The 26,888-nt window shown below is 37.9% G+C and overlaps 1 protein-coding gene across 1 annotated transcript in view; it reads left to right on the forward strand.

Moving 5' to 3' along the window:
* The window catches only part of LOC145780878 (uncharacterized), a 127,856-nt gene that overhangs the window by 65,467 nt on the left and 35,501 nt on the right, over nucleotides 1–26,888 (forward strand). Inside the window, exons 5-9 of the mRNA XM_082592530.1 lie at nucleotides 4,415–4,528; nucleotides 8,465–8,590; nucleotides 12,782–12,907; nucleotides 14,208–14,395; nucleotides 19,299–19,551. Of these exons, the coding sequence (XP_082448656.1) occupies nucleotides 4,415–4,528; nucleotides 8,465–8,590; nucleotides 12,782–12,907; nucleotides 14,208–14,395; nucleotides 19,299–19,551 (807 nt within the window). The remainder of the gene's footprint in view (nucleotides 1–4,414; nucleotides 4,529–8,464; nucleotides 8,591–12,781; nucleotides 12,908–14,207; nucleotides 14,396–19,298; nucleotides 19,552–26,888) is intronic.

Below are 26,888 nucleotides of genomic sequence, written 5' to 3' on the forward strand. Positions count from 1 at the left end.
TTGGCACCACAATTTTTTTTTGTTGGTTAGTGCTATCCAACTAAGTAAACAATGGCTTGCAATTCATCAAATGATAAATTCTTTTCTATACTTGGCAATCCCTCAAACACTTCCACTTCTGATAAAACCATTCTGTATAAGCATAGATTGCAAACATGCCGTGCTGGTGCACATACAGAAGAAATGTCACTTTCCTGATGCAAAGCAAGCTTGGTCTCGCTTATATTGCAGTTTTTCGGAGACCTGCTGAACATTTATAAAATATGTTCCCCCACAACCTTGCCAATTAATTTCTCAAGAGGATCTGTTGAAAACTCACTGAACATAACAAACTCATGATCTACTGATAAAAGGCTTCGAGTAAGATCAACTAGACCTAAGCACTTAAGCAGGTATGATGAAAAGCTGAGCTTGTTAAACTGGACAACTGTTGTACTTTGTTTTCTTTGAACTCTACCCATACATTCAACTGAATTAGCCAACTGTGTTAAAATCTTCAGCTGAATGTCATTGTCAGATCTTACATCTGTTAGTGGATCCTTAAAGCACAAATTAGCTCCTAACCCTTTCACATTGACAATCTTCCAAAACTGAAGAAACATTTTTATGAACTTATTTTTGTGTTTTGTCAACCAAGGTTTGTATGAAATTGGTTCAAAATGTTTGAAAAAATACCTATCGACTTGATTTCGATCACAGATTGTATCACTAATATGTGAACAGCACTGCTCAAGTTTATCGATAATAATGATGATTTGATCACATTGAAAGTCTGCTGCTAAATGATGAACTGGTATCATTTTAATAAGAATTCGCGACCGCCAAAAATACTTAACCATAAGTTCTGCTAGAACAGTGGTTGCTAATTGTTTAGAATTACATTGAGCTTTCCAAAAAATATTTCTTCCATAGTAAGACATAGGCTACTAGGCTTGACATAGGCCTATATTTCGTTTATCAAAAGAAATACCGTACTTGTTTCTGGCGACTCTGCAATATATATATATACATATCTAGAATACTTTTTTAAGTTAAAATCTTGCATATTATTAACTTTTGATGCAATTCTTGTAAGATTGCTCTCTCTCTCTCTCTTTCTTCACTATCCTTGGGTAAGTGATACATTAAAATTTGTTTATTTCCATCGTAACCAGATCTGCATCCAGTAACACAACACTTTCTGCCCATTATCACTTATCACATTAGAGCAAGCGGTGTCTCTAAACTACGAAACATATATGTTACTTTCAAAAGCACGCAATTTAGACTAATTAGATTGGATTTAATTTTAACTCATGTACTAAACATATCTAACACACTAGCCTGCTGGTGGGCTCTGCAGCTTTACTGCCAGGCTAATCTAGTTTCACTCATAAAAACCTCAAATTCTCTGAAAAAACTGCAGTGCCTAGTTTAAATTTATTGTTATTATTTTATTAAGCGTATTTAGCTCCCTGAATAACAATGCACTCGCAAAAATCAAAAGCACTTTGTGTGATAGCTAAAAACCTCGCTTGAACCATCCGCCTCCAGTTTTCGACTGGAGGCGTGCGGTGTCCAGGCCTGTTATAGAGATCGTCTTGGATCGAAGTAAGTTATTGAGTTGAAAGAAATTTGGCACGGTCGCAACACCTTCAGAAAAATTTAAGATATGAAGGGAAAATAAAAAAAGAAGATGTTACAAATTATGTCTATAGCCTAAGTTAGTACTTTTGAATAGTTAAAATGATTAGTTTGGATCAACAAATGTGTAGCCTACAGCTTGGATTGAAAGGAAATTATCTCGATTATCTCGACCAGCAAAAATTTGTTCCAAGAACCCAGCTAGCCTAACAGTTCATTTTTACATTGTAGTAATAGATAACCAAATGTGTGGCCTATTGTTTTAACGCCGCTAAACGTTGAAATCGCGTAGAAAAGGGAACTTTTGCTGACTAGGATACGTTGAAACTGAGAAACATTCACAGAAGCCCTTTGATTTGTTCCAAGATCCCAGTTAGCCTAACAGTTCATTGTTACATTGTAGTAACAGATAACCAAATGTGTAGCCTATCGTTTTAACGTTGCTAAACGTTAAATACCGTAGCCTAGTTATCCCGACCAGCAGAAATTGCCGTTTTTACATCGTTTTAATGTCGCTAAACGTTGAAATCGTGTAGAAAAGAGAACTTTTGCTGACTAGGGTACGTTGATACGTTGCATTTTTAAGGTATTTGTTGGTGTAAAATTTGTGTGTTTACTTTATCGTTCTCTACATGTTCGCGCCAGCAATGAAAAATAAAATTGAATTGATATTCGAATCCTCAACTATTAGAAAATTCCAAATCAAACGACACCTTCTGCTTATTTAGAGAATTTTGTATTTTATCCCACAATATCGTATCTTTTGCATTCCGACAAAGAAAAATAAATTAAAATGAGATTTAGTGAAAAATGTTTGAACTATTAAATTAAAATGTTTGCTCACATAATTATTATTATTTATTTGCGTCAGACAAAGCTGTCCAATGTCCATATGCAAAACAAAATAATGAAAAAATGCACAAAGGCCAACGATAGGCCAACTGGGTGATTCAACGTATTTAGACGTTGAATCAAAGTAAAAATGAACTGTTAGGCTAACTGGGTTCTTGGAACAAATCAAAGGGCTTCTGTGAATGTTTCTAAGTTTTAACGCATCCTAGTCAGCAAAAGTTTTTTTTTCTACACGATTTTAACCTTAGCGACGTTAAAGCGATGTAAAAACGGCAGTTTCTGCTGGTCGGGATAACTAGGCTACGGTACCTGATAATGTCCTTTCAATCCAAGCTGTAGGCCACAAAATTTGTTAGCTTTTTCATTCTGTTACTACAATGTAACTAACTGGGTTCTTGGAACAAATCGAAGGGCTTCTGTGAATGTTTCTCAGTTTCAACGTAGTCAGCAAAGTTCCCTTTTCTACACGATTTCAACGTTTAGCAACGTTAAAACGATAGGCCATACATTTGGTTATCTGTTACTACAATGTAAAAATGAACTGTTAGGCCAACTGGATTCTTGGAACAAATTTTTACTGGTTGGGATAACTAGGCTACGGTACCCGATAATTTCCTTTCAATCCAAGCTGTAGGCCACACATTTGTTGATCCAAACTAATCATTTTGACCTTTCAAAAGTACTAACTTAGGCTATAGACATAAACATGATTTATTTTTATTTTTTTGTAACATCTTTTTTTTATTTTCCCTTCATATCTTAAATTTTTCTGAAAGTGTTGCGACCATGCCAAATTTCTTTCTCTTCAATAACTTACGTCGGTCACAAGCACGTTTTAACGTTCGCGTTTTGTCGCTTCTACAATTTTCTCAACTTTTGCTATGTTGACGTGTATTGTTTTTGATATGATGGTCACCAATAAAAACAACTCAACTGAACTGACATGACGAATTTTCATTTAATTGTTCAAACATTTTATTTCATTTTTTTTTTCTGCACGATTTCATTGTTTAGCGACGTTAAAATGATGTAAAAACGACAATGATAATAATTAGGCTACGGTACCCAATAATTTTCAAAAAAAAAATTCAAAAAGTTTCCAAATAGGGAACTCTCCGAAAAAGGCTCTCGCCGAATCGGGACTCGTCGAATAGTAGCAGACCCAACAATTAGTAGAGGAAGACACATGGCCCCCTGCTTTTGTGAAATGAGGAGATTAAACGCACACATAAGCATGTAGATAGGCTGACACATATACTGTTACTGAATTATTTGTTGCAGGGGTAATACTCGTTTATCATAAGAGATAAGGCGATGTCGTAGTTCCCTGGAAGCCTTTTGGATTAGGATGATATAGAGTAATTGCAGGGCTGTAATGCAATAATTGTGGTTGCAGGGGTAACACTTGTTTATCATAAGAGATAATGCGATGTCATAATTCCCTGGTAGCCTTTTGGCTTAGTACCATATAGGCCTACAGTAATTGCAGGACTGTAATACAGTAATTGCGGTTGCAGAGGTAACAATCGATTATCATGAGAGATAAGGCGATGTCGTAGTTCCCTGGAATTCTTTCGGCTTAGGACGATATACACAATTTGCAGGGGTAACACTCGTTTATAATAAGAAATAATGCGATGTCATAGTTTCCTGAGAGCCTTTTGGCTTATTTATGCAAGACAGCAGTGGCTTGACTAAAGTGGATTAGGTACAGTTTTACCTCTTGTCCTGGAGGGATTGCAGTTTCACCTCATGCTCAGGACGATTTAAGAATTATGTTATGGCGGTTGCTATGTCATTCTTGAATCTTGAGTAAGTATTACGAGTAGTTTTAAAAAAACGTATCTAAACGTATTTTTATTTATCAATAAGTTATGCTAGTTTCTGAAACTGACTGATTTTATTTATTATTACTAACTCATTCTGTGGTTTTGTAAAGGAAGTCATGCATGTGAATCTTTCCCATGCCTTAATGGTGCAAAATGCAATTTACTAGGATGCGGATACTTCTGCACTTGTACTGCTGGTTATGGCGGACTCAACTGTGAAAATTGTGAGTATGACAAATATCTTACTCCTATCGGCATTGAAACATCTGATTGCGTTTTTTGAATTGTACCTATCCTTTTTTCAGCTTTTTATGGATCATACAATTTACGTTTGTTCTAAAAAAAAGTTGTAGACTCAATGCGTAAATGAATTAACTCCGTAGGTGTTTGAGGACTAGCACATGCAAGAAAGACTTTCTCGTGGCATATTTTCTAACTTACAAATATTATAGCAGATTTACTGTAAGCTTGGAAAAGGTGCATTGTTTAAGTATTGGTGTGATCATTTTTAATCATGACCTACAAAAGTAGATGGCCTTGTAGCGGACAGCAGGTAACTTAACTTATCCACTCATACCTAGCTGTAATTCTAGTCTACAGCGACATTTCGGGCACAACAATGTGGCAGAAATGATCCGAGAACGAGGTCTGTACTTCTTTACTACATGTATGATTTTTATTGTCACCACATAACTTAAAAGATTGCAATCGTCTTTCCACAACAGAGCATAATTCAAATCATAAGTCCAACCCAGGAAACTGCACGCTGAACGTTGACTGACAGAGCCAGAAGTAATATCACTACTGTACCAAAATCATATTATAGTGAGCTGCACCAAAATTATAGCATACTCTGACATACTCCCTACACCAAAAGTAAAATTCTCTGTCTGTAAATTGGAGGCCAGATTGCAATATACATTGTCGCTGAGGAATCAAGCATATGTAGGCTAAAACGTTGAAGACGAAAAACTACACATATATGATTGAAACTGCTGGTTGCAAGAATGCTTTTAGCTTATTACCATGCAAGTTCTTGAGGAACGCAAATCCCTAATCATGCTTCAGAATCCTGAGGCACAACTACAAAATTACTTGAATTACTGGGTAACGTTACATATATACAAAAGAACGACAATTTCATGACGGTAACAAACCTAAGAAAAGTTGAAAAGACCTAAGGAAAGTTGAAAAGACCTAAGGTGAAAATCCCAAAGCACAATTGTAAATTTCACGACGGTAACAAACCTAAGGAAAGTTGAAAAGACCTAAGGTGAAACGCAGGGCGCTACAGCCTCTACACGTGCCAGAGCCCAGAGGTGTACAAAGCCAGGTTTTCTTGACCCCTGTTCTACTCCGATTCCGAAGTTTGCGACTCTAAATTCACTCCTGCTCCAACTGTTTTGGAAATATTGACTCCAGTCTGACTTTAAATGTGAAACATAAACCACAACCCATTTTTTATAGCCTTCTAATGCCTTCTACATAAACACTTACAAGCTACCTTTCCTAATAGTCTGGGAGCCTGCGACAGAAGATTTCACCCCATAAGGTACAAAAGGTTTGACCCCTTGAAGTTAATGAGGTCAACCAAGTCACTCACAAAAACTATGGAAGGTTGACCCCACCGGGTGGGTCTGGACCCTAGAGCCCCAAAAGGGGGGTCATTTTACCCCATGAGGTACATAGACCAACCTTGGTCAAAACGAAGTTCTATGGCAGGACATCACAAAAATATCAAATCTAATAATATTTTCCGGTGGAAAGGTGATGTAAGATGCCTTCAAAGTGACCCCCCTTAATGTGACCCCCTCGGAAGATTAATTTCACCCCATGAAGTACATGGACTAAACTTGGTCAAAACGAAGTCTTATGTCAGTGCATAACAAAAATATTAAATCTAACAATATTTTCGGGTGGAGAGATGATGTAAGCCCCCCCAAAGTGACCCCCAGGGGGTTAATTTCAGCCCATAAGGTACATGGACCAAAGTTGGTCAAAACGAAGTCTTATGTCAGGGCATAACAAAAATATCAAATCTAACAATATTTTCGGGTGAAAAGGTGATGTAAGATGTCATCATACTGACCTCCCAGATGGTTTATTTCCCCCCATAGAGTACTTGGACCAAACGTGGTCAAAACGAAGTCTTATAGGACACCACAAAATATCAAATCTAACAATACTTTCAGTTAGGAAGGTGATAAAAGACCTACCCAAAAGTGAATCTTCTTCTGGTTTAATTTACTTCATCCCTTACTCGAACCAATCTTGGTGTAACGGAAGTGCTATGCCAGGACAGTACGAATGGATTAAATCTAACAATATTTTTATATAGGTTTTGGTGAAATACATTCACAAGCTGTCCCATGAAGCATGAATTGGAACTATATTTTACAGAAAGTTTTTGTATAAATCATATTCAGTCAATCGAAAAAAGGCAACAGGACATGACAATACATGGCTTTGTAACTCCAAAAACAGAAAGTACATAAGAAGCATATAGCCAGAAAATTGATTCAAGATCTTGATACGACCACTAAATAGTGACTTAATCGTACAACTAACTATCCAAATCAAAACGTTTCGAAATGAATCATTTCGGAACGTTAATTCAGGCAGTAATGAACTTTTCCAGCTGCTACAATAAACAACCCAATAAACCCAATGTAGTAAATTGTGGTTATCTGGAGTACATGGAGCGAGTACCTCGAGTAAGAATTTTAAAGAATGCATAAAATTAATAAAATTGGAAACTTTGATGGTGTTTTTGGCAAGATGCATCACATGCCGAATACTTTTACCTTCAAATGACAGAAAAGGAATGGACTTCGACTTGCTTTCACAACAGCAAACTAGATCAGTACAAAATCAAATGTTATCTATGAAACAAACAGATATTGGAAGACGCTATCAAGGAAACAAAAAAGGAATTTACTGAATTTTAAACAAGCTGAAAAATCGAGGCACATCGAAAGGTTTCACTGGCTTTGGAATAAGCAAAAAAAGAAACGAGAAGAATTTGGACATTTGATACATCAAAATTCCAATTCTAAAAACCAACGAGATAGAAAGAGGTACAAGATGAGAAAGATCTTCAAAAGAAAACAAGAAAGTCTTAAAAGAGCAGAAACAATGATTTTAAGTAAATCAGACATACAATTAGAAGAAACAGGTAAACTCTTGCTGATGCATGGCTTAAATTTTGTCCCCACACCCAAATGGTCTCAAAAAACGGAAACTAATGAATGGTTAACTTTGCACCAACACATTAGAAGAGTTAGATTTCTTAGATCTCGTTTGTGCAAACTTCAAACATGATGTTTTGAAAAACTTGCCAGATACTTTGCCGCAAGACCCCGTAACTTACTGGAATGTATATTCGACTGTTATCAAGGAAGCCGCATACACTAATATTCCTAAGATGAACCAGAGCAAGAAAACTTCAACTTATTGGTTCAATTCTGAAATAAGAAATTTAATGGACAAACGTCGTAAATTGAAACAAGATCCAATACAATATCGTTTAGTAATCCTTGAAATTAAAAAAGAATGTCATAAAGCTAAAGAAAAATGGCTTGAAGAAAAATGTCTAGAAATTGAGAAACTTCGACTTGATGGGAAAAACATGATCAAAAAGATAAACGAGCTTGTAGGCAAAAAATCAGCACCAACATCGAAGTGTATCAGAGCGGCAAATGAAGACATCCTTCATGACCCAAAAGATGTAACTCAGAGATGGGAGGAATATATACAGGACTTCTTTCGGGATGCAAGCAGAACCAAGCTTACTGAAGACGCATCTCGAGATGTGACAGGTCCACCGATCTTGAAAGCCGAAGTTAAGTGGGCTCTGCATCAAATGAAAACAGGAAAAGCAGCTGGGCCAGATGAAATCTGTGTGGAAATGCTTAAAGCCCTGGACGAAGAAGGAATAAACATCATATGGAAGCTCTTAGACAGAATATATGAAAGTGGTGGGATTCCTGAGGACATGTTGAAATCAGTATTCATTGCACTACCCAAAGTTCCAGGAACACTTGATTGTGACAAACATTGCACTATTAGTCTGATTTTCATCCATTATGAATTTCCTCTAGTGGATGAAAAGCTTACGTTTGGTTGTTAAATTAGGCAATCTAAGCTTTTTTTCAAATTAGGTCTTCTTCATCCGTGCTTACCCTCAAAGTGCAAAAATGGAGCAACCTGCAATCCCCTCGCTGCATGCTCTACAAACTTCATGTGTACTTGTCAATCTGGATACATAGGACAATTGTGTGAAACATGTATGTGTTATTGTTTTTGTGTGGTATGCAAGTAGAAATTTTTTTATCAAGGTAATTATTATGCTGAAATACTTAAAGTTGCCATATTATAGTAGGGTGGCCCCTTTTGAGGCAAATTTTTCATTTCAACTTGCCTGGGTAATAAATTTTTGCCTTAGCCCAAAATATTAATAAATCCGAATTTTTTTTGAAATCTGACCTCGTTTAGACCCTGCCCCAACAGCATTTTTAAATCGAGCCCCCTAAATCACGTTTTTAATGATAAAATTAGTACTATTAGAGCTAGGTATATGTTGTTGGTATTCATTTTTATTGCTTTTCGGAAAGGAAGACACTTGCATGCCTCAATTCAAGATTTGAACAACTTTTTATAAATTCATTTTATAGTGTCAATGTAAATGCTTCTTAAATTGACCGATGAAGTGATATGATATCTTTCTGAGAGTTAGGCAAAAGACAAAATGATGAAAGCACTACGGTACTAATTTATTAACCAAGAAGTAACAGCACATCGCATTTCACCAATTGATTTCACACGATAGAATCTATGTTTGCTTGGATTTTTTGGTGACTCGATACTTTTTCCCCATCCATGGCTTTTTTCTTCTTTTAAGATGCACAAAGCTTCACCAATTTGTCGTTTTTGCCAGGCTATCCGCCCAGTTGCTGTTGTTGTCAGTTTAACTCCATGTCCTACAGATTGAGTGTGACCTGCATAATTCAGATGAAGAAGATGTTCCTCAAATTGCTTAACGCTAATGCATGGTTTTGTTATCATCGCCCAGCATTGCCACAAGCACATTTTCGGGATGAGCAAAAAACAGTTTTGTTGAACACTCTGTTGAATGACTAGGAGCACTTCATTGCCATTGAATAGATTCTTTTGCAATGCATTTCTTGAAAAAGACTCTTTGGCTTATCCATGATAGTACTTTTATATTTAGCTTGAATGTAACTTTTCCAATAAACGCCAACAATATATTTTGCAAGAAAGCTGATTTTTGTTGTAAGGTGCATTTGGTATCCATGGATATGTAAACTATTAGAACTTGTGATCCCAAACTCAGCCAGCGAGAATGACATAGTGGACCAATTTTGTTATAAACATATTCAGAGCTTTCATGATCATCTCCGGAGTTAACAGCAGTGTTGTACGCGTCATTGAAATAAGTTGACGGCGTCAGCGTCAGCGCGTATTGCCTAAAAACTTTACGGTGTAAAGTACTGCGTAAGCTCTTAAAGAAATTGACGGCGTCAGCGCTAATTTCTAGCGCTATTTTTTGCCAGCGTCTCTTAAAACGAAAATATTTCAACCAAGTTTAGGCTAACAATAGCTAAAAATAAAGAGCAGATATTATGTTTTGAGACTGTATTGTAATGAGCTGCTTAGCCTATTAGTTATTTCCTTACAGAAAAAGCAAGCATTTCAAAACGTTTGTCTGACAATTTGCTGCGTTTGGGACGCATAGCCTAGGCTATTGTCCTTTCCAAGTGAAAACATGCGTTCCACAGCAGCGCTGGTTGGTATTGGTGTGTTGTATTTCAAAAATAAATTGAAAACGTTTACTCGGAAAGGTATCACTGTTCCTAACGTGCTGTGATAGTTTAGCATGTATAAATCTTTTAACCAGGTTCACTGCACCAACATCGCTCTTTTCAGAGGCATAAAGCTCTTGAAATAAAGTATCTTCAACGTTCCGCGAAGCCGATCATGGATTTTTCGCTTTCTGTCTCTGATCTCTCGTTCTCAATACATGGGTGATCACTAGGGCCCGCAAAAGTCAATAAAGTCAAAAATTTTTAAGGACCTCGTCTATCCACGAATCCAAGAATAAAGTTATTTTTAGCACCTAGGGGACTGTTTCTAAGAAGTTTATAGGTCAAAATGAAGTCAAAATTGACAATAAAGTCAAAATTTGTCAAATTATGACTTTTGACAAACTTTTTGTGTTTCTTGAAAGTAATTTTTGTCAAAATCCTCGTGGAAACATTGTAAATCAGCAACTGCGACGCAATTATACCATATTAACCCATAAAAGCAGGAAATATGTCACAATGCTGACGGATCAGCAGTACCTTTTATCGCAAATTGCCCATTGTTTATTCATTGTTACGTATTTAAATATTTCTTATAAAAAGCTCCATCTTCACAAACGTAGTCTTTTCGAAAATCAACAGTTTGGATTTTAGGAATAGCCAAGCTAAATCGTCTTCAGCAAAAGTTAGACAGATTTGTGGAGATTTTCTTATCGCCGAAAAACACGACGCACTTTTTATAATCCATATAAACCTTGACTTTTCGACAAAATATTACGTTTGGGTCTGAAATCGACAAAACATTATGTTTAGATAACTAGTATCAATTCAAGGAAGAAATGTGACCTCTACAAATAAGCAATTTTGTTAGGTCAAAATAAAGTCAAAATTTGATAATAATAAAGTCAAAAAGTTTTTTTTTGGGTCAAAATAAAAATGGCCCTAGACTGATCACCATTTGGCGAACTTCTTCCGCGTGTATTCCAGGGAGCCATTCCAACCAACGCAAAAGCCGGTAATTCGGATGAGTCGCGCTGGCCAGAATACATTGTGAAACCATAGGTGAAACTCTAATTGTGAAACAAGATTTTCCATTTTTTTTCCATGAAAATAAACAATGACGCATAGCGCTTGACGCTTAAAATCGGCAAAATAGTTGACGGCGCTATCACTTCCGTCAACTGAAAAATAAATTGACGGCGCTAGCCTCAGCGTCAACAAAAAGTTGACGCCGTCTACGGCGTCAACGTACAACACTGGTTAACAGTTAATAACAAAATTGGTCCACTGTGCCATTCTCGCTGGCTGAGTTTGGGATAACAAGTTCTAAGGGTTTAAATGAAAATGTGCTTTTGGCAATGCTGGACGATGATAGCAAAACCATCAGTGCTAATGCAGTCAAACTAATCTCTAAAATTAGGCGCACCACCAATGATGAAAGTCAATCACAAAATTCTTAAGTGCGAGAGTTTCTCCTTCCCAAATTAAATTTTGAGGCAACATCTTATACAGAAATGATAACCATATATGGCAGTGGGTGCTCCACAATATCTTACCTCTCAAACAAAAAAGGAATTTTTCCCTTGAATGAACCTCCCCTGTCGGCTGCATAGCCGAGTGGTGCGAGCCCTGGAATGGCAATCAAAGGGCGCCGGTTTGACACCGCTCAAGAACATGCGGCTGTGTCTCTGGCAGGACACTTAAAGGCATCCTGAAGGTGGACACAAAGATTGGCTTCCTTGCCTTCCCGTCCACTTAATCTAAATCTTCAACCACCAGGTGGAAGCCTGATTCGACAAAAAAACAAACTTTCCATGACCAAATCATGCATTAACATTAAGCAATTTGAGGAACATTTTCTTCATCTAAATTATCCAGGTCACACTCAATCTGTAGGACATGGAGTTAAACTGACAACTGCAGCATCTGGGCGGATAGCCTGGCAAAAACGACAAATTGGTGAAGCTTTGTGCACCATAAAAGAAGAAAAAAGCCATGGATGGGGAAAAAGTATCGTGTCACCAAAAAATCCAAGCAAACATAGATTCTATCGTGTGAAATGCGATGTGCTGTTACTTCTTGGTCAATAAATTAGTAGTGCTTTTATCACTTTGCCGTTTGCCTAACTCTCAGAAAGATGTCATATCACTTCATCGGTCAATTTAAGAAGCATTTACATTGATACTATAAAATGAATTTATAAAAAGTTGTTCAAATCTTGAATTGAGGCATGCAAGTGTCTTCCTTTCCAAAAAGCAATAAAAATGAATACCAACAACATATACCTAGCTCTAATAGTACTAATTTTATCATTAAAAACGTGATTTAGGGGGCTCGATTTAAAAATGCTGTTGGGGCAGGGTCTAAACGGGGTCAGATTTCAAAAAAATTTTGGATTTATTAATATTTTGGGCTAAGGCAAAAATTTATCACCCAGGCAAGTTGAAATGAAAAAATTGCCTCAAAAGGGCCCACCCTACTATTATAGCCTATTCCTAATGAGACAAAACTGCTTATATTTTTAAAATATTTCTTAAAATATTGAACTTTAATTTAATCTGATATGAAACAAAAACAAGGAGTATTGAGTCGAGTATAACGTTTCAAAACATTTTTGTTATGAAAACCTTTATTTGATATGCAGTTTGTTTTAAGGCATTTATTCTCCTTGTGCTAATGTCACTTGTCAACATGGGGGCAGTTGCTTCTCAACCTCGCAATGTTCTCCTGACTACCAGTGCTCCTGTACGATCTTTTATGGCGGAAGAGATTGTGAAACAGGTAAACAGCCATGCATTAATGATTTAAACATTGCGTTTGTTTTAGAGTGCTCCAGATTAGTGGTTTTCAAACTTATTACCTTGCTAGATCTTTTTGTTTCCTTAAACGAACAGAGGACACCGTCAATTTTCAAAATAAGGAAAAATTAAAAGAATGATTATATTATATACATTAGCTTACAATTAGTGTAACTTATAACATTTAAATCACTTGGTTATATCAGTAGGCTATATCCCTTGATTACATCGTTTAAGCGGCAATTGACCGGTCACACTACTTTGCTACAACATTTCAAAATTATTTGACTTTTCTAGCTGTTGCATGAATCGTTTTGCGAAATGCGACTTTTCCCGCAAACAATGTAATATTGATTTATTTTTAGTAGATGTATTGTTGCAGCTAACAGTTGAACAGGAAATATCTTGCTAACTTATAATGTTGAATTTCTATCAATTTTTAAATCATAAATGTGTTGTATAAGTATTGAGTTATGGTTATTTGATGATCCGTCAAGAATTCTGAAAATACTGTTTCAAGTATAGACCGATATAATTTGGGAAGTACTGTATTTATACCTTCTAGCCTACGCAAGTTGTCAAAAGATTAATTGTCATTAGAATTCAATGAGAAAGGTGTACTTGCAACTCATCACATTGTTTTTTTTTATTCTTGGCCCAGTATAAGAAGTCGCCAACCTCATGTGATGCTGAGTCTGAAGTTTGTTTTCTATTTTAGTTGTCCTGTAGACAAACGTAGAAAACGCGACCAGTGTTTCGTTCGCTTAATCCTTACTTAGCAGTCTAAATTCTAAAATAAAGAAAAAGGCGGCTCGTTTCAAGGCAAATTGACCAACGCAATTTAATATAATCAATAAATTTCAATTTTTTTAAATATTGTGCGTACTGCTCGCAACTTCCTCACTAACCCATCAGGGTTCGCGGACCTCAGTTTGAGAATCACTACTCTAAATTATAGATTTATTTCACGATTTTTTTAATGTCAAACTGATCAGTAAAAGTACTATAATAATACTACAGTACTTTTATATTTACGTTGTGCAACAACAATGCAAAAACTGAAGTTGCCATTTAGTGGTCTTAACGTTTTCATTGCAGATATGTATATCTCTGCTGTAATGTTAGATTGGCTGCGCTGTGTTACAGCCACTGAGTAATTATACTTTCTTAATTAATTGGATATCAATGCGATATCGGACTTACTCAGGGTCAGTTGATCTAGCTTACTTATTAATGAAAATTTAGGCTAAATATATAACTTGGTTGCATTTTTCTTTTATTAGTTCTATTCCTCAATGTGTCTGCAAATAGTACATGCCTTTACCACATGGATACTGACCCGGTGGTAAGCAATTATTCCACTGCAATTCTAAAGTGTAAAGAACAAAATTCAACTTTAGCCATGATTAAGGACTACGAAGAGCAGGATAAGATATGCAGAGTTGCAAAAGGCCTCGTAAAAAGTTCCGCTGTGAGTTTTTACTGCAACTGCTAGCTGTGATATTTTTGTGTCTATGACAATTTCTTTGGAGTGGTAGTGAAAGGTAAAGGTCCCATACTGAGATACTAAGCTTTGGGGAATGAGAAGATAAGGTTCTCATCACACTAAGCATTCGGCACTAATGAAAGTAGGGTGGCCAGTTCCTTTTTCTCGGCCGTTTTTCCTTCAGCAACTATGCCCACCCAATTTATTACACCCTGGGTAGAGGTGAGCTGTGTTTAACAACCAGTTTAAGTTTAGTGTTGAACCAGGTTCGCATTATTTGAAAGCCGGCACCTTATCCACTGCGCTATCCCGTTGCGCCATCCATACATTAGAAATTTGCTCTATAAAATCACTTTGGTCCTTAGAGACTTTGGATTTAATAAACTGTAGATGCCATGTTTAAAAGATTCGTACAAAGCCAGAGTGTTTTTATGAGCAAAATGGATGTATTAAGCCGATTCTACCGTATTTACCAACTCAATCGGAACAGTTTCTAAAATAAAGTGTAGACCGGCAAAATCAATAGTAAATCTAGTTTTGATACATTAGACATGACAAACAAATGTTGGTTTCAATTGCTTGCCACGTTTTAACAACAGGCATCATAATATGTGAAAATAGAATGAAATTTTGTCAAAATTCAGATCAAATACCAAATCAGCACTTCATTTGGCATGTGATTACATCAGAACTTGGAAGTTATCACGTTTTGGTGGGCATAGGCGCCCGCTTCGCTTGCAGATTCATTAGAAGTACACGCTAGCTTTCAACTTTTAGACCCACACACCACTTTGAAATTTCTTTGCGATGGTCCAAAAAATGACAGCCAGCGGTATTCATTCGTTAAAAGGAATTGTAAAGACATTGACAATAAATCAGTAGACTGAAATATTGATTTTAGATCATTTACAAATTATTATCAGGTTGAAAGACATGTGTACATGGTGAAATATGTGTATCGTTACTATGAACAGAGATATACGCACATGAAATGGACAATGGCACATCATCATAATTCATTTTCCTTCAACGAAGCCTGGTCTTTATCCCAAAACATCAGGGTTGACCAGTTGACTGCAGCGACTCCTCCATCTCTCTCTCTCTATTGTTGGCAGCTTCAATTTTCAGAATGCAAGGTGTTGACTTCAATTTTCAGAATGCAAGGTGTTGACTTCAATTTTAGGTTGTCATGTTTGTTTTGTTTTTCATATCTTTATCCTGCATTGCGGGAAAGCGGACTTGAGCACTATGCATCTGTGTACGCCTTCCGACGTACACCTGACTCACGCTGCAGCCGACTGCAATGTCTGTTTCCGGTTGTCTACTCTACTTATGACTTAAATTTAATACTACTCATTACTCGAATCGATCACTGGGTAGAGGCAATTATCGTAAAGTTTCTTGCCCAGAGAAACAACAGCAAGTGCGGCTGGCTGGAGTCGAACATGAAGGCTCTCGACTGCGAGCCCAACGCACTAACCACTCGGCCACTGCAGCCGATATGTCATCTTTCGCAGTGTAATCCCACGTTTTTTTCTTTGGTCTTCCTTTTCTCATTTTTCTTGTCACTACCGTATTCCAAACTCGCTTTGTCAAATTCAGGGATATCTATAACTGCGGGATTGGAAACTCTTTGTAGGGTCAACAATCAACATATTACTACGACCACAGAAGAATTATTAAATAAACCGCTGTTTGTATCAACTAAAGAATGTATATAAAACTCAATTTCGCAATAACAATATAAAATGCAGACTCACATCAAAACTTATTTGATGTAAAAAAGTTTAAAACCACGAATCAAAAAATAACTGAATGCAAAGAATCCAAAAATTTCCTGTTGTTATTTAGGATTTTGCGTATTGCAAACCGGATCAGAAGTAAACGAGGAGTGTTCAACAATCAGTGAAATGTGTTGTCCTAGGCTTTATGATAGACTTATTCACAGACCAACCCAGTACGAAATCAATACGTTTAAAAGATGTCCTAAGAACTAAAACTAATACTCGGTTTTGAAACTATTTAGCAGCAAACGAAATACGACAGGATTGCACAAATGGAATACAAACACATTAAACAAGGCAAGTGTATACTTTACATTACAGTTTATGGCATGCGCATTGCGCATTGACTGCTACACTTTTCATTGTCTGTTTGCTACTTGCTAGTTTTCAAGGTCAACTTATGTAAACCTTTATCACAGCGATGTAAAGAACATTGACCTACTGGTGTACACTCGTATAAAAGCGTTTTCAGTTCCACAGAGTTTCCAATCCCGTAGTTATAGATATCTCTGGTCAATTATTGTTTTCATCCATTCGTTCAAGATGTCCTACCCGTCTCAGATGATGACCACGCACGTACGCTTTAATATTCTCAACAGCAGTTCACTTTCTCAAGACATCATTTTAAATTTTGGCGAAAAGTGTCTTGCCACTTTTTATTTATTTGTAACTTGAACAAAATAAACTGAACTGAACACATCATACGAACCATCCTCATTTGTATCGTTTGCAATCACCTAGTATCTGTCCTCTTCATCGCCTAGCATTCACTTCTATAACACATCACGCTTCTTACACAGTACACACACCTTGTACAACCTTCCTTTCAATCTGTGAGAAGGTATTTTGCAACAAAGGGTGCCTGACAATTAAAAATTTTTCCAATCAGCACATATCCTTGTCGTCACTGCTCTGCTCGTGCAATTACCTATTCCTAACATATCTTCAAGATAGCGGTACTCTGTAACAACTTCTATTTCATCTCATTCCAATTTAACATGCTTTTTGTATGTTTCATCAGCTACAATACCCTCTCATCTTCTACAGCAAAACGCATCCCACTCATCAATCTTCCATGAATGCCTGAATAGCTCTTGTGTATCCAATATCTGAATTTAATACAGTGAATAGAATTGCTCATTACTTTCTTTCAAATTCGTATCATTGCTCTCAACTCCTCGTTGGCAAATGCTTTCATTCAAACTTTCATTCAAATGTTCGACCTGTTCCTATTGAGCTACACACACAAGGACTTAATATCACACACACACGCAATCTCGTCTTCTTAGCATGGCTAAGCCTGTTTACAATTCCATTACTAAACATTCCCCAAAACGTTACCAAAGCGTTTCCACAGTCCCCTAGTCATGTGCTATGACGAATTGTGTTGAAGTCAGTGAGTCGTTCTTTAATGAGGCTCTTTTGTTTGGCTTGAGGCTGCTGGCTGTTGAGTTTCTGTGTTGTTAGGCGTTATTGCTGTAAAATTTTGTTGAAACAGTAGGTGACGTAGTTCTTCCCTTTCGGCACGGTTGTTGATTTTTGAATTATGTCTACTTATGAAAATGGCCTCTTTGAAACGTAATTGTACCGCAATGTTTTCTCTAGCATATGGCAGATTCTGGAATTTACACGTCGTACCTCAATCACACTGCTTACCAAATCCATTGTTACAATCATTTCAACCGCACCATAGCCAGAAGAATTTCCGCTCCAAACAACTTGTATATTCCTTCACTCCTTCGTAGTATTTTTGTGCCGTGATTTTTGTATCTAATTTCTTGCAATCCCGCTACGTCACCTTTACGTCTATGTAGCATATCCACAACTTCAGAATTTCTTCCTGACATTGAGCCATTTGCTGTAGCAATTATACAGGTTTGTTGCGGTTTTCGGAGATCTGTGTCAGGAATCCTGGTCTTTTTCCAGAGTCCATCATTAAGTTTGCCCTACTAACCGCACCTACTAAGACACTTCCTTCGCCGTTGCACTATTAGCTCCAACTGACCAGGAGTCTTGCAAATTTGGGAATATTATATATGTAGTTTGGACACTGCAAAAAGTTTTAAGTCCAATAATTTATGTCCGGATGCCCTTGCTGGCGCCAACCAAGCATACCATTAGAAATGGTAGACACTTCTTCGGCTAAACATTGCTTGAAACGCCTATGTGTTTTTATCGAGGTTTGGCCCTCTGGATTCGTCCAAATTAGCGAAAGCAGCCTCGCCACAAGTAGGCTCTGGGATGGTGTTGTAGTTAGGCAACCTGGGATGAGGAGACCAGTGAACAGAAAGAGGGTATTGACTTGCGCATCATCTTCTGAAAGGGGCTACCCCTCCAGAGCTCTTGAGCCTACAATAGCATATAAAACACAGCATTAAATACATACCAATTCTGCAGTTAGCTCCATCCAGCGAAACCAAACAATACTGCACAAATAACAAACAAATAAGCAGCTGCTCGTGATCCTCATTTGAAACAATAGCATCTAATCATATGATGAATGTATCATGTCTGACAACATTCCTCGTCTTTAATAATTCTAAAACTAACTCTGCCCTGTGATCTCAACCAGCACCTCCTCCAAGCTAACAATACACTAAAAGACGTAAAAGAATCATTGCTTGAGATCACAGGGTTTTTCCATAGAAATAGGATTATTGAACCTAAGCAACACTTAAGAGGGGCCTCAAATTGCGAGAAATTTGACAAAAACACTACAGTATTACCAAGAATAGTACCAAAATCGTAAGAATCTATAACAATTAAACAGCATGGGTGGGGTTTTGAAGAACATTGCATATGGGCACTGAGTGAACAGCATTGTTTTAAGTGGCTGATATCATTATTATTGCTGCAAAGAACTCTTGAGAATGATCTAGGCTACAAACGACTGGGGTAGTAACTTCAATAAAAATGGTTATGATTTTATAAGGGAAAAAAAACATGCCTTTGCCCATAGAATAGAGGTTTAATATAAGTTGTAGGCCAATTTTTTCTTATCGAAATTAAAAAGTTTGATGATAAATGTTTGCTCACGCTGCAGTCGCTGCACTACCCTCACTTCTTTGTGCTGATTTAATGGTTTATAGTTGATCTTTCTGTAGCTTTTTTTCTGGATTGGTGGCCAGAGGATAAATGGAGCGTGGCGTTGGTTAGATAAAACCGCCATTCCTACCATAAACACCAACGGATATCCTCTTTGGGGTAAAGATCAGCCAGGAGACGGATTAGACGAGAACCATCTACTCCTCTCATCAAGTTGGCACCTTGGTGCATTCAGTCCAACCGCTTCAGACCAGTTTTACTGGGCTAATTTTCCTGAAATTTTGGCAGTTGGATATATGTGTGAAAAGTTATGTAAGTATGAAAATTAAAATCTAAGTGTTTTTCTCGCAATGTTAAAGGTATTACACAGATAAAGCTCGTAAATTTGTTATGCTGCAATTCAAGTGACAGACCGTTGCCAGGGTTCAAGGTAGATTTTGTAATTTCGCTTTTTAATCGTTTTTTTTTTATACTAAAACCATCTGAACCAGCCCAGTGGCAGTATGCATTGCATCAGGGATATTTTTAGCTGCAAGACTGGAAAATCTAATGATTGGGAAGTAGGGTAAGGTCAACAGGTTATGCTCAGCACATACAAAATTTGTGAATTAAAATGTTGGGTGTAATGACTAGAGAGAATACAAAATACCATTACGCCACAATGATGCTAAATTCAAGTTACCAATAATGTGAACGCACAAACACTACAAAAAAGCATAAATGTACTTCATATCTATTTAGGCCTATAGTTTGTACATATACTTTTGATGTGAGTTTTTACACTGCACCCATTTCTTTTTTCCAATGGGTCTTATGTCGGAAGTTTCCTGTTCAGTGCTTCTGCTTTTAGCCCCAGCAGTTAAAGATAATGCTGTACACAGCAATACACTAAAATGCAGTAAATGACCCCAATGATGGAAAATTGCTTTTAAAATACAAAGTATAGCTCAATTGGTTAGCGTGTCACTTGTGGAACGAAGAAGCTTCAAGATTAAGAGGCGCTGGTTCGACTCTCGGGGTGTGCGCTTGAGCAACGCACGTTAAGGACTGCTCTCCATTTAGCGGAATCTAATGTATGGAATAATTCCCCGGCAACAAGACTTCAACAATCGGAAACTTCACTCTGCCAATCTCGATGACCGGGCCTGCGTCTGTGGGTCAAAGCCTCTACAAGTATGCGAAACCACCAGGATTAAGCTCTGCAAGAAGCTTTCTCAGTCGGAGGATTAAAGTCCAGTCAAATTAGGTTTTGACCCAGAAAAAATAGTACAAAGCTGAAATTTTGCCACAAGCATCAACACATAGTCTGAAACAAGATATCAAAAATCCGCATAATTCCACCATAGGCAAAAAAAATTATGGCAATTTCGAAAAAACAAGGAAATTTATAAAAAAAATCAAAAATGACCGAATGGCAACATAGACATGTGACATATCCATTGTTTTTTACTGCTAATTTTGTTTTATTGATTCTAGGTTTCTCTTTCAATAAGATTGTTTTGAATAAGAGTAAGTTGAGTAATATTCTATTTAAGGTTTGATCTATCTGTTAAATGTATACTGGAACTGCCAAGATTACGTCGCTAGAAGCTACAGGATCATCGTCTTGTCTTAGAATCACTGCAGTTACTGCTTCACTTGTCGCAACAAGGTACATCTTTAGACCAAAGCCACTTCACCTACAGTACAAAAAAATTATTGTAAAGCACACTTGTCTTGAAATTGTGCTTGTGCTTTTAAACCAGTTAAAACTTGTAAGTAGGCCTATACCATAATTTATAGAGAGTGCTCAAAAAAAATGTTATTATATAACTACACTACTCGAAATCTGTTCCTTTTTGCAGGCTGTGATATGACAGACGCAATAAAGCAGAATGAGAAATGAATCATCTGTTTTCAAGGATTTGAGGAAGAGTGCCAAGAATATGGAAAACGGCAGCAAGTTGGAGATAACGGTAACAGGACCATGTTACATTTCGCTCATCTCCGCTGTGATGACAGAATGGTCGAAGAATTAGAGACAGAAACCGATGTTCTTGTGCATGATAAATGCCGTCGAAACTACACTGACAGGAAAAGGATTAGAAGAATCACTGCATCCGATGAAGGAGGAACTTTCAAGAAATGGAGACGATCGCATACGTCTGGTTTTGAATGGAAGCGTGATTGCTTCTTCTGTGGAAAAAGTGCTAACTACGATCGGAAGCATCCAGATCGTAACACTTAAGTTCATGAGGTAACAACTATTCCTTTTCGAAAGAGAATCCTTGAAGCACGTGAAAAGCGATCTGACCCATGGGCAGCAGAAGTTCAAATTCGCCTACATGATTGTTTAGATTTGGTTGCAGTAGAAGCCATTTACCATAATAATTGTCAGTTGAAGTTTTCTTGTGAAAAATCACCAGATCCAGCTTTTCAGTCACCTTCAGGCCATCCAACTGATGTTGTAATGGTTGAGCACTTCAACGCTTTGTGTAACTGGCTTGAAAATTATGTGGATTCAGAACTATACACATTAGCAGAATTACGTGACAAAATGATTGAACTGGCGGGAAGCTCCAATGTGTATTCGGTTGAAAGACTAAAACCAAAATCTGAAGTACATTTCGGTAATCCCATTTATTTTGCTGAGCTGGATGGAAAGGAAAATGTTGTTTGTTTTCGCAACATGGCCAATTACATCTTGCACCGTTCCTGGTATTCCGAGCAAAAGGAGAATATTGAACATGATGCAAGAAGAATTGTTAAAGCAGCTGCCAAATTAATTCGAGCACAACTTCAGAGTACCACATATTATGCAAACATGGATCCAAGTGATGATGACATTCAGAACACTGAAAAGGGCTTGAAGCTACTACCACCTCTGCTATTACTTACGCTGCAGGCCCTGGTTTCTAATGTCACACAACAGATCAGTATAGGTCAGTGTATCATAAAAGCTGCAAAACCACGGTCATTTTTACCTCCTGTACTGTTTGGACTTGGTGTGGAGGCGGATCATATGTTTGGCTCCAGGTGGCTCATTGACGAACTCTTCAGACTGGGATTCTCCGTATCGTACAGTGAAGTTAACCGTTTCAGGCAAGCAGTTGTTCAAAGTGAGAACTTTGAGCAGCTATTACCTGAGGCATTTCCAGGAAGCTTCTCTCAGTGAGTGGCAGATAATGTTGACCATAATCTTGCTACCATTGATGGCTGCGGTTCCTTCCATGGAATGGGAGTCATGGTCATTTCAACTCCCACAAAAAATAGCACCGGCAGTGTGACCAGCCAAATACCCACTAAAAGATTAACGACTGTCGGATCTAAGGATCTTATTGTAAATAAAGGAATTCCTATTAAATCTTACCAAGCCGGCTTGAAACCTGCTCTTTCCAGTTGTGTCATAAAACCAGCAGTGGAGCTTCAGATACCGTACGGTATACACTGACAGAGAAAGTGATCTCTGAAGATATTTGGCACTACATTGCTGTGTTCGATGATTTGTCCCCCAGAAGACCATGTTGGTCTGGATTCATGCAGAGTTTGTCGGCCGGAAGTGACTTTGATAAATCTGAACCACTCTTCCTACCTCTCATTGATCTTAAGTCAACCGATGAAACGTGTATATATTCCACATTATCATTTGTCGAGGATCAAGCAAAGAAGTTGAATATAACAACACCATGTATCACGTTTGACCAACCATTGTGGGTAAAGGCAGTTGAAATTGTCCTTTCGAAAAAAATGAATATAGTTTGCCGTCTTGGAGGTTTCCACACAGTAATGAGTTTTTTGGGTAGCGTTGGCAAACTGATGTCTGGATCAGGTCTGTCTGAACTTTTGGAAACATGCTACGGCACTAATTCAGTCATTCAAATGATGAGTGGAAGAGCAGTTGCAAGAGCTCTTCGAGGGTACATACTTGTTGAATCTGCTTTAATGACTCAACTTCTACAAGCGATTGTTCCACAAAGCGTCAAGGATACTGATAATAATTTACAAACGACATGTTAATATGAAGACCCCGCTGCTCGGCGTTTGAAACAAGAAAATACTTCTCAATTTTTGAAATATGAGGACATTGAAATCCACGAATGTTTGCAAAAACTTATGGAGGGTACAATCAGCATTGATGACGCTATTATGTGCACGTCATTCGACCGCTTGCAAAATGGAATTGAACTTTACAAGCAATATCTGTCAAATGTTTCGCGCACAGCTAAACTGTGGTTGCAACATTTGCAGTACATTTCTGTTTTGGAATTGTTTATTAGAGCAGAAAGAACTGGCGACTGGAACATGCACCTTGTAGCTACTACACAAATGATAAATCTGTTTGCAGCGACAGGCCACAACAATTATGCCAAATCTAGTCGACTGTATCTATAACTAATGCACGATCTTTCTAAAAGTCATCCATGGCTGTACAATCAATTCATAGCTCATGGACATCATACTGTTAGAAGGTCTGACAAATTTTGGTATGGCATCTCCACAGACATTGCGATAGAACAGATCTTGATGAGAACCCTAAAAAGCAGAGGTGGACTGACACGGGGACGTGGATTTACAGAAGCAGTTAGGATTTTATGGATCTATAGTATGCACCGGTGTGCTGGAATCCATCATTCCATGAGTGATTTTACTGAACTGCACGTGGCCACCAGTGAACAACACGCTGAATGGGAGTCAGCAGAATTAAACGTAATTTTGAAGACATTAGCAAAATGATCACGTGGTTACAGAATCACAACCCATTTGATGACACTGACCCGGCTCTACGATCCTTGTCATCTGCACAAGCATCAGATGAGAAAGACGGCATTAATTGCGACATTGTGGAAGACGTTGGAATCATGATGCAGAAGAAAATGGACAAGTCTTACACGAAAATGTCCTTTAAGCGAGCTGACCAAGTAAGGACTCTGGAGAATCTTCGAAAAGGAACAAAAATTGCAGATGACACCATACACATAGATCCGATGCTGCTGTTTTCCAGATTGTTGATTCAAGTTGAAAGGAGTGACAATCTTAAGTCCCTTTTTGCTTATGAGTTAGCTCCTATACCAACTTCTCTGTTCAAGGATAACATGATGAGAAAAGGAAAGAAATCATCACTTGCCTCCGTTCTAAAAGAGGGTGTGCCACCAGTAGAGCTTTCCGAGTTAACAGATGCCAAATTTGTTATAGATAGAGGTACATTATTACATCGTGTCTATTGGAAAGCAGCTTCTTCAATCTTCATACAAGGAAGTTGTAAGTCAGTATATGGGATATATGAAAAATAATATGGAGGTGGTTCTACTGTCGTCTTTGATGGATACGCAGCTTCAACGAAGGATCACGAACACAGCCGTAGAGAAGGTGGACGAACAGCTGCTTACACAAAGTAGTCCTGTAGAATTTCGTCTAAAAATGGGTCAACCTAGAAAAAATTCTTATAAAGACGAATTATATATCGTTGGAAAGATAATTTTATCAGCTTTTCAATGATGGGTTTTGTCATTTTTTTTACCTTGGGGAAAAAAAGTTACGACCAAAAACGTGCCGGAGGAGTAAAAATTGAAATTAGGAAAAAAATTAACATAAGAATATTTATTTTCTTATTATTCCTGTAATGGGTGAACAAAAGGTTAGAAACTTATGAATTATCAACAGTAAAGCAGAATATAGATGCAAAAGGTATAAATGAAAATAGAAATATATATCTGCTTCAGGGGGTAAGAGTGAGCAAGACGGGGGGCGGGGGCACCAGTAAAGCTGTCGTTGTTTATTATAACTTTATTATGTTATAGTTTACTTACTACGGTTAGTGTGACACATTGCAGATGGATTCAAGTCAAGAAGAAACAGCAATTTGTGTTAAGTGTCTATCGGACTGGTGATTCACTGTGTCATGCTGGAGCTTATTTCTGCGAGAGTGATAGTAGCCTACCACACACCCTTTGGACACTATATTTGGTCATGCTTTGAAAATGGATTGTGAAACGTTGGTTGCAATGGAGAAAAATAGAGAAAATGTCCATATTACATACATCTATACATCATGCCGTAATTTCTTGAGAAACCATGCGAGATCCAAGAAACGTCCCGCCTCAAGCAATGAACAATCCAGTAGCAAGACAGTATCGACCAGGTCAGATCAACAGTCGTTCGACTTTAAAAAGCAGTGTTTTTACTGTGGATATACAGGAGTTGTATGTTTGATGAACGGCACCCTGATCGAAATAAATTTCAAGAGGTGCAGACAAAATCGTCAGGAATATATTACGTAACACTTGCTTTATGCCAAAGTAGAGACGATGAACTTGCTAAAACTGTTCAGAAACGACTGCTTATAGTGCACACGACCTGGTGTTTGCTGAAGCCAGATACCATGTACCATGCAGAGCAAGGTTTGAAAATGCTGCTCAGTATTCAACACCTGGTCGTCCAACATCCACTGAAAAAATGGCATTGTTTAATACTGTATGTAAAAAAAAAAGGAACATGATAGGCTATGGACTTGTAGGCTACACCGTTGTCAGTATAGGATTGGAATCATGATATGATTACAGAATGCCACCCAAACAGTATTGTTTTTCATATTTACTTTCAGGAAGACCTTCACAATCGCTTTGTTGATCTTCTCTGGAGCGCATCTTACATCTTCAAGAAGTCGCCCCCCAGTCAGGGCCGGATTTAGCTGATGGGGGCCCGGGGCACTTTTAGATCGGGGGGCCCCCCTGCAAAAAAAATTTTCGCGCCTGCAGCGCGAAAAAACACCTCTGCGTCTACAGTAGCATCAATCCAGCACTGCACAACATTTTGCAGAAACTTCAAAGACTGAAAGGAAGAAAAAATAACACAAAATCACATTTTCCACGTAGGGGGGCCCTTTAAAAGTCGGGGGGCCCGGGGCACCTGCCCCCTCTGCCCCCCCTAAATCCGGGCCTGCCCCCAGTTGGTCTGGATACATGAGTGCGAAAACAACATCGCAATCTAAGCCAAAGTCTGTTGTAACCATGTTACCGGTGATCGACACACGCCACAGATTTAACAACTTAACACTCGTTTCTATCGTTTGTGGTTGAACAGTGCCAAAAACTGAATGTCCGAATGACATGTGTAACCTTCAACCAACAGCTTCATATAAATGCATACGACATAAAATCATCAAATAACATGAGCGTATTTGTTCGATTGGGCGGCTTTCACCAGCTTATGAGTTTTCTGGGATCAATTGGTTCTTTTATGGAAGGAAGTGGCTTGAGAAGAGCTCTTGAGACAGCATACGCTCCTGTAACTGTAGGTAGGGCACATGTTTAGTGGGAAGGCAGTTCCCCGCGCTGTTCGAGGTCATCTGTTATGCGCAACAGCTATTCTGTCGCTTATGTTGGAAGAATTTTGGAGTGAGTTGACGCCCGGAGAGCAGAGTGCTTTGGAGAAATTTTGTGACTCAGACAGTTCTTCTGATCATAATAATGATAACATTGGGCATAAGATGATGGCATTTTTCACCGATAACAAGGAGCAGTTCACACGAGAATCACGTACATCAGCTCTGTGTTTGATCTATGTTAATTACGTTTCAGTTGTGCTGGAGTTTATTCAAGCAGAGAGAACAAGCAACTGGTTACTACACATTTCTGTGTCAAAAAGCATGCTGAAGCTATTTGCTGCCACAG

Source organism: Aplidium turbinatum, chromosome 12 (genome assembly GCF_918807975.1).
Source record: "Aplidium turbinatum chromosome 12, kaAplTurb1.1, whole genome shotgun sequence".
NCBI classification, from domain to species: Eukaryota; Metazoa; Chordata; class Ascidiacea; order Aplousobranchia; family Polyclinidae; genus Aplidium; species Aplidium turbinatum.